Source organism: Colius striatus, chromosome 10 (genome assembly GCF_028858725.1).
Source record: "Colius striatus isolate bColStr4 chromosome 10, bColStr4.1.hap1, whole genome shotgun sequence".
NCBI lineage: Eukaryota > Metazoa > Chordata > Aves > Coliiformes > Coliidae > Colius > Colius striatus.
In genome coordinates this window covers 34,142,182-34,156,935 of record NC_084768.1, presented here as the reverse complement: position 1 = coordinate 34,156,935, position 14,754 = coordinate 34,142,182, and the positions used below count along the sequence as shown (strand labels likewise).

At 39.4% G+C, this 14,754-nt stretch overlaps 1 protein-coding gene and 1 long non-coding RNA gene across 2 annotated transcripts in view; one reads left to right on the top strand and one right to left on the bottom strand.

Moving 5' to 3' along the window:
- Window positions 1–4,046: 4,046 nt before the first annotated feature.
- Window positions 4,047–5,438, bottom strand: LOC133626285 (uncharacterized). Its single transcript, XR_009819385.1, has 2 exons — window positions 5,053–5,438; window positions 4,047–4,444 (listed from the first exon to the last, which is right to left on the bottom strand). It is a non-coding gene; the product is annotated as an uncharacterized LOC133626285 (long non-coding RNA).
- A 77-nt stretch (window positions 5,439–5,515) lies between these two features.
- The window catches only part of ABCD3 (ATP binding cassette subfamily D member 3), a 31,622-nt gene continuing 22,383 nt past the window's right edge, over window positions 5,516–14,754 (top strand). The window contains exon 1 of the mRNA XM_062003934.1: window positions 5,516–5,695. Within this exon, the coding sequence (XP_061859918.1) occupies window positions 5,577–5,695 (119 nt within the window). The 5' untranslated portion in view covers window positions 5,516–5,576. The remainder of the gene's footprint in view (window positions 5,696–14,754) is intronic.

Here is a 14,754-nt window from a genome sequence, read left to right as displayed (position 1 = left end):
CCTAATCATTTAATTCCCTCCCAATACCAGAAACATTGCTCAGCCTATCTAATCTCCTCACTCAACTAGTCTCTCGGTCCTCTTTCTACTGGCTTCCTGACCCAAGGTGGCTCAGCCTCTTTTCCTAAATGCTGTCTTGCCAAGGCACCCCAGTTTCTGCAGCCTCTCTTCACTGATTTCTTCCCGAGCCATTTATTTCTCTTCCACTCTCAGTCTTGCCTCATCCTAATGCATTCCTTTCATCCTTCAGGTGATTTTATCACCCTGCATTCAGATCAGTGGGGTCATTCTTAAAGACAAAAAGTTACCTATGCTCATTCCTCATGTCTAGTTGCATTTTAGTGTAAAACACTCCTTGCAGGAAAAGCCTTTGAGATTGCATAGTACTTGATCAACAGCTGACTGCTTAGTCTGTATGGAGAAGGGCTGCAGTGACTTGGATAACATGATCTTTAGGAAAACTGATGGCCTACGGTTGCTTCACAGGGTAAAGTAGTTTGCTTAGCTGTAGGAGCTGAGAGATGTGAACATACTGAATAACAGACTCTCCAAACCTGCCACTAGCCCAGAGACAAGAATTGTTACAGAAAGCATGCAAGCCTGGTTTTCAGAAGTCAGTTATTAGGCAGTGAGAAGGAATAAGTGAAAAATTTACTCAATAACGCTACATGGACATCATTCATGACCTGTTATTAGTATGTAAGAACAGATCATTAGTCTCCTACAATGTTTACTATCTCTGACTTGGTTAATCAGAAGGGCTGCTATAGTAATTACCAACTTGTGAAACAACGGGTGGATCGGGATTTCAATTTTAGAAATGCACTTCAGGTTACCACATTCCTCCTCCACCTTTTATCTTTCTTCAGCTGGCAGGTGTGTGGCAAAATGGTAATTGAGTCTGAGTGTTAAATGTAAAGCATTGCATAAGGAGGAAAAATTCTAATTCTGCTTTAATTCTAAAAAAAAATCTGAACTATATTGATTCAAAATGCTGATTAAGAAAAGCTGAGCTTTCCAAGGGTAGAAGTTTAATGTGTAAAAAGTGCTAAATACTAAAAAATTTAAAAGTCCTTATAGTGAGAGGAAGAAGGAGACAGCAGTTTCCAGGATATGTCAACAGGGAGAAGAGTTCTGCAGAGTTTAAAAATCAGACCCTCACTACTGATCTTTCACGGTGACTGACTAAGCAAATAGATCTGCACACAGAACATATTAAAATCCTTCTGTTATATTAACGTCTTTTCTACACTGTCAATGTTATAAACAAATAACCCTTTGTTTAAAGAACACATCATCGTAATACATATCTGTGGCCATAGCTCCTGGAAAACAGAAAGATGGGTCTGATTAAGTTATTGTGGTTTAAACCTAACATCTGATACGTGTTGATCAAATGAGAGGAATATGACTCCTTTCTGAACGGTTATAACCAAGCTTCATCATCTGGTACTGTTGCAGGAACCACAGCGTAAACAGCAATGACAATACAGTTGTTTGAAAGTTACGTCTCTCTCTTACAAGCCAGCCTCTGCCAAATGTCAGTCTGCATTGCAAAGCATGGTGATAAATCACAGTGACCTAGAAGCTTGTTACATTTTCTTAATGTATTGAAAGTAATTTATTTCTCCGTTCCTTCATTCTTGGAAACAATTGGACCATACTGTCATGACACCTTTTATTATATAAATTAATATCCAAGCTGAGGTAGAAAACTTCTTCTGACTTTCGGTTTGCACCATTAGAAATCAGCAAAGATATAAATTAGCAAAGACATAAATGACTGGAAAACGGCACTTAAAGGAATTGTGGGGTAATCCCAAGAAAAGAATCACAGCTCTACCTATGAAACAGGAATTAGGTGTAAACTTATTTTAAATGTCTTTGTTTAAATTACTGAATTCAGATATCAAACTTGGCATCTTGACTTTGCAAAGACACATTATACTGTTTATGAAAACCTTCTCAGTAAAATGTTCCTTTAACACTTCTTTCAGTTTTCTCCCTTTTTGACAAAAAAGGCAACAGTTTTTCAACCAACCATTATTCTAAGTGTGATAGGAAGTTAACATCATTGACTTCTAGTCTTCTATTTTATTTACCTAATAGAACTTGGCTTTCAAATCACTAAAAGGCATCAAGATCAAACTGAGCTGTGATTCACTTCATGAAAAAATTGAAAAAGCTAAAGGGGAACATTTAGTTTCAGTTACCATTTTCCTACCCACTCACCTAGTCCAAACAAGGTAGGCAAGAGAAGCAAAAAATGCTAACTGACATTAAGAAACGCAGAATACTGCATTTTTGAGGAAAAATACAACTCCGTATTTATTTGACACAGATTGTCCAAAGATACTGACTCATGAAAGGAGTATCAGCATGCTAAGGATCAATATGGACAGCTCAGTGAAAACACCTTTCTGTAAAACAGTCAAAACCAGAAACCAACTAACAGGGAAAACAAACTGAAATAGTAACTTTAAAAAAAAAAAAGGAATTCTTAGTACAAATCGGTGGTTTGCTCTCATGTGACACAATAGGCAGTTCAGTATAGCATGCCAAACTGGTATAGCAGTTCAGTAGCATGCCAAAGCCTTATCACTTATAGCTGATGACTGGATTCTTCAAGCAGTTCATTAATTTTCCTGCAAACCATGCCAAATTTTACAACTAAGAGATATACCTAAGAGATAATACAGATTTCACAAAAGAGACCACATTAATCCCTGGAACTGTCCTTCTGGCTTCACTAGTTATTAAGTAACAAAATATCATAGGACTCAACAATTAACAAGTGAAAAATCTTTCAAAATTTATATGGACTTAAAAATTAAGCAACTCTACAGAACAGAGACCAGTACTACACAAATTACCTTCAGACTTGATTAACATACATGGTACAGTTTGCACGTTACAGCTTACCTCAACTTACTTAAATCAATCAAATTCTTATGCCACCTATTTAAACAAATATACGTTACACTGGACTTACAATAAACAACAGGATTTTTCATTTAATTATTAGATGATATGTTGTTCTAAGAATGCTACTGGGTGTTGTATGCCAAGTGCCAACAGCAAATAATACAGGTTCTTCCTGTTCTGAGAGAAACCAAATCGGGGCATCTTATTTGTTAACCCAGATTCCATTTTAAAAAAAAAAAAAAATATTCACATAACTATTAGCAGGACAAAACAACCACTCTTGTATTTCTGCCTTTGACTCACTCCTTAAAACTCAGCTTACTAAAATGAAGATTGACTGAGGACATAAGTTGAGAATCTGAAATGTTTAACAATTTTATTCTTGTTTTTATTAAGCGCTTTTTAAAGAAAAAAAAAGTGAAAATGAAGATTTTATCAAGGATACGTTTAGCTACGAGTGTTGTTGGAAACTGACAAACTAACGGATCAATAAAAACCTCATGTTTTGAAATAAGTGTCCATTCATCTATCACATTAACAAAGCTACTCTGAAAAAAAGCAATGTTCCAGAGGCAGCAGGACAAACAGTGGAGGGCTGGATGCATCAGTCAAATTTCTTAGATCACAGAAGATGCATGCGGAATTATTTAAGGACAAGTTAGAAGATAAATAAAATATGTAATAGGACATGGTATTGGCTAGCCCCAAGAAGTGGGATGAGGACATTGTGGAAGACAAATACAGCAGAACGCAAATCATGCAGTCATGCAAACAACAAAGGTCAGCATGGCCCAAACAGATGGACACTGCCTGTAAACAAAGTTAGGCTATATTACATAGCTAGTTCTGTGGAAGGGAACCTAAGCTTAAGGATGGAAGAGGACTTGTAAAGAAGTGCGTAGCAGTATCATAGCACATTTGATCTCTGCACCGATATTAGAAGTACCATCAAAACTCTAAAGGTTTGGTTAACCTGAAAACTAGATATTTTAATTTTTGTAATGATGTCAATATAAGAAGTTTACTTTGATGCAGAACCTACCTTTTTTTACGTTCTCACACTTACCTACTGCTAAAGCATCTAAGATTTAAAAACCAAGATGCTTTTACAAACATCAATCTTAAAAAACAATATGAATTTATTAATGCAGTGGAATTTTGCTGTATATTTTCCTGAGGTTAAGAAACGCTTTAAATAGTCTGATTTTTTGTTTTTTTCCGCAAAGCACCAAGGTACAGTAGACGTTTTAACGCAGGGAGATTATCGATTTGTGTCAGGTCACTAGAACAAGTGTCAAAGAACTAGATTCAGTAGTCCTCATGCTGGTGCTCTAGAAAATGTGAAGAATTTAATGTTCTGAGGCTCCAGCTTTTACAACAAAACATAAAATTGCCCCAAATATCAAGTATGGGGAGAGGGAGTGAGAAAGAAAAGTATATATGGTGATTCACAGTGAAGAAATGGGGGTTACTTCTCATAAAACTGCAGATTCAGCCCTGCTACTCCAGACAGATATATCTGAAAGAAACAGAAATACTTGGTAAGTGGACTGACCTATGCACACACTCTTATACCACAACAGCAGAAGCACAACATTCAAAGGTATTAAAATGTTTTTAAAATGTTTAAAAGCCCGTATGAAAATCTTTTTTTAGACTACACACGTGGATTCTAACCACATTTTGTTCTGTATTTATGCTTGACCAAATAAATTGCTTTGTCATTTCAGCGTTAGCCACTGCACCAGTATAGGCTTTAAATACACAACTGACCAGTACCTCTAGAAAGTACACTCAGTTCACACATATTATGTCTTTCTGAGGGCTATGACCACAGGGGAAGATGCAGGGTAAACATAGTTATGCTGGCATGGGTGTTTTCACTGGTATAGCTCGGCTTGGCAAACTGCTATTAACTCTGCTGGAAAAAGCACCAGTGCAAGTGTAACTGGTTTTGTAGGTGTCTGTCTGGTATCTCCTGCTGTACTTGGCATGGCTCTACCTGCGATAGCGATTGTCTTTCTGGACTTAACACAGGTAACAACTCATTCCACCCTCTGTCTGAAAGTCTAGCTTAGCAGCTCCTCTCACGGCCCTAAAAAACACAGACAGTATAGCAAAACTTACAACAAAGTCTCCCTTAAAAGCGTATCTCGTATTGTCTCCACGTTTATATGCCATGCATAATTCTCGCTCGGGAAACACAATGTTCACTTGCACAAAGGCCCTCCGTGAAAGCGAACCTCCGCAGCCCCACACGCCGGAGGTGTCAAGCCCAGGATGCCCGGGAAGACTAAACGGCGAGCCCAGGCCCGGCCGCCAGGCCCCGAGGCCCGGCTTCCAGGCGAGGACAGCCGGCAGCAGGCCCGACCGCGCCGGTGCAGGATAAAACGCCCCTTCCTTTTGATCCGCTCCCTGCCGCGGGAGATGGGGAAGCTGCGCTAATTACTGTTGCACAACCGCCCCACGGCCGCTCCCCGGTCGAGGCGACACCAAGCCCGGCTGGGTGCCGGCCGTCCCGCCGGCTGAGGAGAGGCCGCGCGGCCCCGCCTCCTCCCGGCACTCCCCGCGCCTGCTCGGCCGGCCTCGGCTGCGCTCGGCTCCGCTCGGCTCGGCTGGGCTCTGCTGGGCTCCGCGGCTGCACTCGCGCTATGGCTGCCTACAGCAAGTACCTCACCGTGCGCCACTCCGCCATCGCCGGCTCTGCCGCCGCCGCCTGCGCTCTCCTCTGCCTGCTCAACAAGCGGCGGGCGGCAGCCGCCCAGCACGGGTGAGTGGGGAGAGAGGGCTAGGCCCGGGGCGGGAGGGGCGCCGGGGCCAGCCGTAGTGCTAGAGCGAACGGGAGCTGCGGTGCCCTCGTCGGCTGTCTGCCTGGCAGAGAGGCAGCCGCGTCCCTGCTGCTGCGACTGTCGACACCCTTCTGCCGGGGAGGTGGCTCCCGTGGAGAGCTGTCAGGCTGCTTCTCCTCTCCAGCCGTCCCTGAGGTGCAGCCCGTGCCCTTCTGGGGAGTATCCAGCCACCTTGTTGCTCAAATCCCATTCGTTTTCTGCATTTTCGTGGCCGTGAACTGTGATTCTGTGATAAGCGAGCAATTGGCTCTTGTCCTGAGACGCCCTATCTGCGTAGGCAAATAGTGGACCCCAGCTGCTGTTTTAGTTCTACCGTGTGGGAGTAAGGTACAGGGACGGCAGTTTCCAAGAGGTATCTTCCGATTATGAGGCCTATGAGGATGCCTTGCTGGTGTATGTGTGCCAGGTTGTGTGTTTGTTAATCTCCTGTGGAGCATTTGGATACCATAAAGTGTGGCAGATGAAGAACATACCTCGTGCTTAATCTTTTCACAATTTTGACACATTGGTGGCTGTAGATTATTGTCTATGTGCTAAAGATCCAATGTCTTACTGTGGTACAGTTAGATATTGTATAGTCACTACAAACTTATCCTGGTGCTAGGTTTTGGTGGTGAAATGGATTTATCAGACTTAAGTAATAACATACTTGTGATTAAGCAATAATCCAGTTTTATATTCCCTAATTCCTTTCAAACATGGTGTCTTTAAGAGCTTTGTGAAGTTAGGTAGCTTAGTCATGTAACATGTCAGAAATAGATACAATGCTGACAGTTCGTGGTTTTGCTACCTTACACTGTTTGCATGAGAATAAAACCATCAAGATCAGAAAATATTGCTGAGAGATAGTCTTCTACCAATCTCTTAGGGAGGAATGGTATTTTTCAGCTATCTATACTGAACCATAGTTAAAAATACCCTTTATGGAAGGGTAAAAAAATGGTGAGCTGAGAGACAATAGCAATTGACAGTGGCAATGCAACTATTAGCTTGAGAGTCAATATTCTGAATGTGAACGTTAGCCTTAATGCTGAAGGCTGTATTTAGAATGTGTAACTCCCTTTCCATATGAATCTTTGATATCGCTAGGTACATTGTTAAAGATCTGAGGCATTCATATGTGTTATGTGGACAAAACCCTATTACAAGATTAGTGAGAATTGGAAAGTGGCGATAATTTATTAGTTATGTTCCTGCTACTTCAGCAGTTGAATGGAGTCGGGAGAGCCTGACTTCATCTGTCCCTTTGTAAGTACCATACTTGCAAAGTTGGTTGTTGCACTTGTACCTATGCATTGCTTTACACTTTTGAGTTCCTCCGCAGCTAAGATCTTATTTACTACTGGTGCTGTATTGTGGTCATAGGTTCCAAACTCTAACATCCAACATTCAGTTCTTTCCCTAGTAGCTGTGCTGCTGCTCGAATGCTATTTTTGAGGATGATTTTTGCCCACTGGTCTTTGTTCTTTTCCTCCATGTTTCCCCGTGAGGCAGACCTTGCCAGGAACCTTACAGAATGTTACCTATCAAGACTAGGCAGTAGGTAAGCTACATTGCCTATACCACCAGCCTAGACAGAAGCATCAAGTTATTATCATTGCCTCATCCTACTTTGTCTTGGTAGTTCATGTATCATTCATGTCCTAATGCTTTATTGCTAATGTAAATTATAGCTCTTATACTTGTCTTTATGCCATATCTTCACAAGTGTGCCAGGCTACTTGTACTGGTATATGATGCTGACATATAATAACAAGTGGTAAACCTGTGTGCAGTAATGATGAAAATCTCCAGGGCCTAGTGCACCCTCTAATTTCTGTCTTGTATTTCTCTCTGCCTCTTTGGAAAGAAGGAGAAGCTAGGAGGATACAGCTGTCCTAAATTTGTTTACTTATTCCTATGGAGAAGATTTTCACTTGTTAATCTATGTAGTCTGGAAGAGGATTGGTGGTATATCTGCTGCTTGAAGTTTACTGACTGAAATGTGTGAGGAATAGCGGTGATTTAGTGTTATATGTGTAAATTCCTTTGGTAACCTTGGTCTGTAATGCCTGGAAATGTTGTGTCAGGTTAGTGTGAGATGAATTTCAGCTTCTTGATTTCTGGAAGATGAAATTCTAGTTTTGAGCTTCCTGAGGGCAAAAGTGAATGATACAGACTTGAGTATAAGAAGCAAAACACAGGCCTTAAGGCTCAAGTGAACCATGGAAGTGTTCTAGTGGAATTGTAAGTTTCATCTGCAAAACCTCTTCCTTCCTTCCTTGCACAGTTTATTTAAGAATGCAGACTTAAATATTTATGCTTATGCATACTTTGTGTACAAAATAAGATATACATTGTATCAAGTTTTATTATTGATGGAATAACTGTTTTTTGTTTTCTTTTGTGTGGTTTGGTTTTTTTTACAGTTTTACTGGAATGTCAGCAATAGTTCTGTATCACTGCTAGTCAAGGTTGAAAAGTAAAAACATACAGGTTTTTCTAAACAAAAGTAATTTTTTAGCAAGTCAGATGTGTTTGAATGTGTAACAAAAAAGTTGTCTTACACAGTCTTTTTGTATTGTGTATTAACTTTTGGTCTAGAACAGTAAACTACAGAAATTAAGGTAGGAGGAAAGAGGCAACTTTCACCTACTTTTCTGCAGTCAGACAATACGGACAAGGTCCAGTGCAACTCATATCAAATAGTAATGTATGAATAATTAAGCTGTATATGTTATGCTAACCTACCTTAGTGGGTCAAAGATCACTTAATAAGTACTAGCTGCATTAGTCACAGGTGTTCTTCTGTAAGAGCTATTACATCACTCATCAGATTTTTAGAACTGAGAGGCAGTGTCACTTGCAGATGACAGTATGTTTTAACCACAACTTTCTAAAGTCTTGCAAAACATAATAATATAGAACTGTTTACTTACGGTAAGTTGTTAGTGTTTCATGGTACTTCCTTGCAGGAAAGCATGGAAAGAAAAATGTGCTGTTTCTCTATTTGAGTTGCTTTCTTCAAAAAGTCTGTCTCCTTTGTAAAGCTTCTTGGGAAGGGGGAAGCTATTCTATGTAAATATGGTTATTACTTCAGTTGTAGTATTTGGGCATTTCAGAATCATAAGAAATCGTCTTGTTTGAAAATACACACTACCATGGTTATATGATACAGAAAAAAACCAGTCATGACTTCATCAGGAGCAAACAGAAGTGACTCCAGCACTGGTGATCAATGTCCTGAAAAAAGAAAATGTTGCTTTCATTTAGGGAAATGTCTCATAAAATCTATTTTAAAGATCAATGATTCTATTTTTTCCACAGTTTAGTATTGGAGAAAGATTTATAGAGCAAAACAATGAAGGAAAACCAGCAGAAGTCGGTCAGTATTCTTTGTACTTTGTCCTCTGTTAGTTAAAATCGAGAAAGTGTAATGCCCAAGAGTTTGTCACTGAGCAAGGTCTGAAAAGACTGGTTTTTAGAATGAATTTTTCTTTCCTCTTCTTTTATTTTTTTTTTCCCCAGCAATAGAAAGTATTTAAATAAATCTTTGAACTAATCTTGACTATTTTCCTAAATGGTATTTTGTGCCGTAATACAAGTACAGTCTGTCTGTGTGAAAACACTGACAACCAATGTTTCTCTTTTAATAGCTGCTGGTACTAGGGCATAGCAGTTTGTTGCTATGAATTTCTATTTTCATTGAATACAAATGATCTGAACTATACTGACAATGCATGAGTAGTAGTTCATATTTGTGCCATATTTAAAGAAATGTCCAAAACTATTGAAATACAGAACCCCTTTTTACTCTCTTGTTTCCTGGCCTTTACACTTCTGCTTGGTTTCACCTAAACATTTTAGTTATTTAAACAAAGACACTAAACCTGTAATAAATGTAAACACTCAAAAAGGTGGCAAATGCTGAAACAGGGTTACCCAATAAAGCATTGTAAAACAAAAACGGCCCATAATGTACAACACATGTAAGATACAGTTAAGCTATATGTTACTTTTCGTCTACAAAAATCTAATCCTATGTCTTGTTTTATGAGCTTTGTCTTGAATATTAGATATCACTGTATCAGATGAAACACAGCAGAGTATTTGCTTCAGAAATAAAACCTTAAAGATTGTTAGGTAAAGGAGTTGGATATTGGCCATTATTCCTGTAGTGAGAGTTGTTCCTGACTATCCATGTAGTTTAAAACAATTATCTACACAAGTGGAGAGTGGACTTGAGTTACTTTCAAGAGGAAGGTATTTAACTCCTACAGCTTTCTACTGAATGAAGGGACTGAAAGGATTATTTTATGGTAATTAGGGTAAAGAGTTTGGAACTGCAAGATTAGGGAAGGAGAATAAACAAAATGTAGTTAACAGGAAGGAATTGATAATATATGAAAAGGTGACAAAACATTTTAGAATCTATTCCCAGACACACTGGCCTTTCCTATCACCCAGCCATGTCTATTAGAATCAAGAGGATGCTAGGGTAGATGCATTTAATTTTGTATAAATTTGGCTTCCAAAACCCAAGTGTTTGGCATCTCCCCTATGGAGAAAAACATGCATAACGGAAGGAAAATGTATACTTGTGGATTTAGAGGTTAGACATGCGTAAAGCAGGGGGAAAGGCTCATTTGTGTTGAGACACATGAGCAGAGTTGTTGACACAATATGTATCAAATAGGATTTTACACAGCTTATCTTAGGTCTGACACGCAATCTGGGCACTTGCCTGTTGTTGGGCTTCTCAGCCTTTTTCTTCTGACCTAGGAAGTAGATGTTCTGCTTCTATCACCGGCTGCACTGCCAATGAACCTACATCAGCAGTGAATGATATAAGTACGATTGAGTGACAGACACATTCAGACATTTGGAGGAGCTTTCAAATATATCACAGAAGTGTAAACATAGCAGGTGGCAGTTGCAACTTGAAGCAAGTCACATGCTTTTATTCAGTTTTTGTACATTGGAGGGTATGAAGACAAGAGAAACTAATGACTCAATCCTACTCCTGGTGTTCAGACTGCCTTTCTTTGGGCCCAGGTAGTTAATTAGTGGTTTCTCTCTTATTAAGTAGCATAAAATGATTGCTGTCTAAGGCAAGATCTAGTAAGTGTGTTTAAGAATATGAAACTATTTTTCACTTTGCAAGAAAATAGCTAGGAGTCTTTTCCCACTTGTTAGCCACCAGGAAGAGCTACTTGACTGCAGCTCAGGCCAGAGCACAAACTTAAGGAAAAACTTTATTAGCTCTAAGGTTTTTCTTTACATGTTACTTTATTATTGAGACACAGACTTCTACTGAAGCTTGGTATTTTCTCTACAACAGTTCTGCTTTGTTGCCCTCTTCTCAAATGTTTGTGGAGACCTTTGAGCTTCAGTAATGCAGAGCAATCCAAAGCCCCAGCTTTCAGTGACATAGCTGATTGTGACCTTCTCAGTCTCTTTCTTGTTTGCCTGAATGCATTCCCGTCACATTATTTTTGGTTATGCTGCAACTAGCCACTGACCTGGAGCCAAGGAAACTGTGCTTTTGGATTATGTGTGTGCTGGGGGTGTACTGCATAAATGGACATGCTTTTGGACTGTGCCCAGGCTTCTGAACAAGGTTGCTGCCCTTGACCTAAAATGACCGTTGCTGTTGCTCTCTCGCTCTGTGGGGTGTGCAATATGAAGCTGTGTCTAGCAGTGAGTGTGCTAAGAGCAATGCTATACTTCTCTCATAGCTTTTATTTCTTCACACTGTAACAAGAGAACCTGTTGCATTCTGCCTTTAGTCATTTAAATTATCTTCTGTCTTTGTGGTGTCTCAGTAGTATCTTGACTGCAAAACTAACCTGAAAAGTGAACAATCAATTGTGAAGTATTACAAAGTCCTTTATCTTGTAGTTTTTCGGTTGTTTTAGAAGCTGTGAAAGTTGCCCAGTGCCATTCTAGAATGTAAGGTCAAATACATACATACTGCAAAATACAAATACAAAAGTTGCTTAGAGATAACGACTCTTTGAAGAGCTACACCGAACCCTAAAACATTCTTCATTTGGGCTGTGTTAAGCAGAAGCTAGTCATCACATTCTAGAAGGAAAGTGGCATGACCTAAAATTTGTAGCTTTTTTTTTTTCAGTTAAGCACAATGTAGCATTTTCAAACCCTTATTTCCTCTTCATCTGTCATTAAACTGTAAGTCTTGCTTACCTCTCTCTTCATCTGCCATTCTCTGTTATGCTTAGCTTGGTATAGATTGCTTCCACTGAACTTTGTTCTGGAAAGAAACGGATATTTGTAGAGGCAATAATCAGTTAACTTTTTCCCGTTTGCTAGGAAGTACTACAGCACTAGTAGTCCGGAGACCATTCTGTCATAAGACACAATTGTGTCTTGAAGGCTTTTTGTGGTTTCTTAAATTACTTTCTTCTGCAGCAGTGTTGAGAATGATCTTTTTTATGTAGCCGCCATTGTTGCATGTTTCTCTAGAGAAAATAACTTCACTGGTATGGAAATAGTTAATCCCAAAGACTGAGTGCTGTTGCCAACACTTATTTGTAGACTGAAATTGTGTGGTGCTATCATCAAGTTTTCTACCTCCCAGTGCGCTACACTGCTGCCCTTGAAGTAAGATCAGCTGCCTAGTGCCTGTATGGAGTCCCAAGACCCTTTATGAATTTCTTTAAAACACCTTACTGTTTTTGGCTGATTGTTTTTCTTGATTTTGGGGAAAGATGCTTTGTTGTATTGCATTGTATTTGTCTGCTGTCTAAGTACTTGCCTATTTAATGATCTTTAGCAAGATACTGTTTGGGTGCCATGCATGACAGGTTTGGTGTAGTTGTGTCATCCCAGTACTGTTCATACCTGTCTTTGCTTTTTGCATGTATGTTTGCTGTGAAAAGCTCTGTGTAGTTAAATAGTGGGTAGCAGGCAACATCTGAGAGGTTTCTTTTCCTGAAACTTTGTCAGATGTTAAATGTCCCATTACATCTATAGACTGTTCATGTGTTTCGAGGTTTTGTTTGTTTGTTTGTTTTCAGGGCTTTTTGATTGGTTGGGTTTTGTTTTTAAAAAGTAAAATCATAGCTGATTTAGGATAGAAGGCACCTAAGTCACTCGGTGTCTGCACAAAACAGGATCTCCATTGAATTCAGACCAGGTTGTCAAGGGCTTTGCACAGTCAGATCTTGAAATATATCCACTGACAGATTCCGTGGTCTTTGGACAACTTTTTAAAATGCTCTGTTATTGTAATAGTGGTTTGTTTGGATTTTTTTTTTCTTATATCCAGTTACAACTTCCCCAGTTGAGTTCACATCTGTTGTCTCTCTTCTATTATGTACTCATGTAAAGCCTCTGGCTCTGTTTCTTCAGTGGTTTCTTCAGTAATGGAAAGCTGCTATTAGGGTCTCCCAAGGCTGCTTTTTCTATAGCCCTGTTCCCTTGACTTATCCTTACAGAGCTAGTGCTCCACCCTCCTGGCCATCATGGTGGCCCTCTGATGAACCTGCTCAAGTTTATAAAAGTGGTTTTTTTGTACCGGTTGTCCAAAACTGATCATAGTACTCCTTATCATAAATTATAACCTTAATAAGGAATGTTTAAGACATTACTGTAGTTAAATGTGACTTCTCATGTCTGCCTGTTGTAGTCACTGAAGTATTAGTTTCTAGTTGGATTAGAGTCCAACTTTAAACACCACGAGCATGGAGGATCATTTTGAAAGAATATTTGTGTTTTTGTAGAATGAAGGTAGCAGTCAGAGGAAACACCATGAAAATTGATGTAGATTAAATTTACGTTGATATTTTGTTAATGGTCACATGAAACAGATGGAAGTTGTGGGATTTTACGTTCTTCTTGGTTTTTTTAATAGGACAAACTCTTTATAAAAGCTCCTTCTCAGATCTCTGTCTCCAGTATAGAGAAATATCTTTACAGAATTACTGAGTCTAGGTATTCTGGAAGTTTATTCCATAGATAGCTCATCTGAATCAGAAGTACCTTGTATCTCATTCTATATGACCTGTTCTTGGCTTTGTTATCTGCATTGCTGCAGAGGAGTTGCTGTTGTTTTTGTTACTGGACTTTTTTTTTTTTTTTTAGTTACCTAAACCAAGGTCCTGTGTTTGTAAACTATTGAATTCTTTTTGATAAACTCTAATTTCTATGGGGAGCTGATGACTGGAAATAAAAAAAGCAGTGCAAATTCAGAGAAGGGCAGGAGAAAAAATTCAGGACTTTCTGATATAGAAGGAAAAGGGGAGAAATGAATGGTGAATGGTCACTGCACAGTTACAGCTGTGAGATAGAGTGGAACAGATATGTTCCCTTATGGGACATCAGTGCTGAATCCAATGCTGCTCTCATTCAAACTATGTGGAAGTTGTTTTTACTTTAGAATCGTTCATTGTCCCATATAGTCTAGCTTCAGTGTTAATACATACACTCAGGGAAGGGTTTCATTTTAAGTACCTTGTGATGAAGTGAGTGTAGCTGCACTAAGGATCAAAACCAGAGCTCTTGTGCACCTGGATTATAGTGTTATTGATTGAATATGTGATGAATCATACTGACCTGAGCTCTATCATCACTATTATCCTACCACATCACCAAATCAAACATCTGTAGTGCTTGAGCTTCAAGGCACACCTATGATAATAAAAAGCACAGGTCAACTCACAGTGGGATGCGGTATGTGTGGATAGGATGATCACTAGTTAACATTGCAATAAAAGGCATCCTTATGCTTTTGTTCCAAGCAGTCCTTACACTGTGCTGCTTGACGATGGTCCCTATACCAGGGGAGTTGTTTGCAGTGGAGAATTTGGACAGCATGTAGCACTTTTCCTCCACCAATAAGGCTTGTGATGCTCCAGCATTAGCTAAATGAGAGGTCTGGAATAATAGAGAGCTTGAACCTATTCCAAATGTTAGAGCTCTCTGCTGTAACCAGATAGTCTTGTATTCTTGCTGACTAAATGAGGGTGTTACTTAGTCT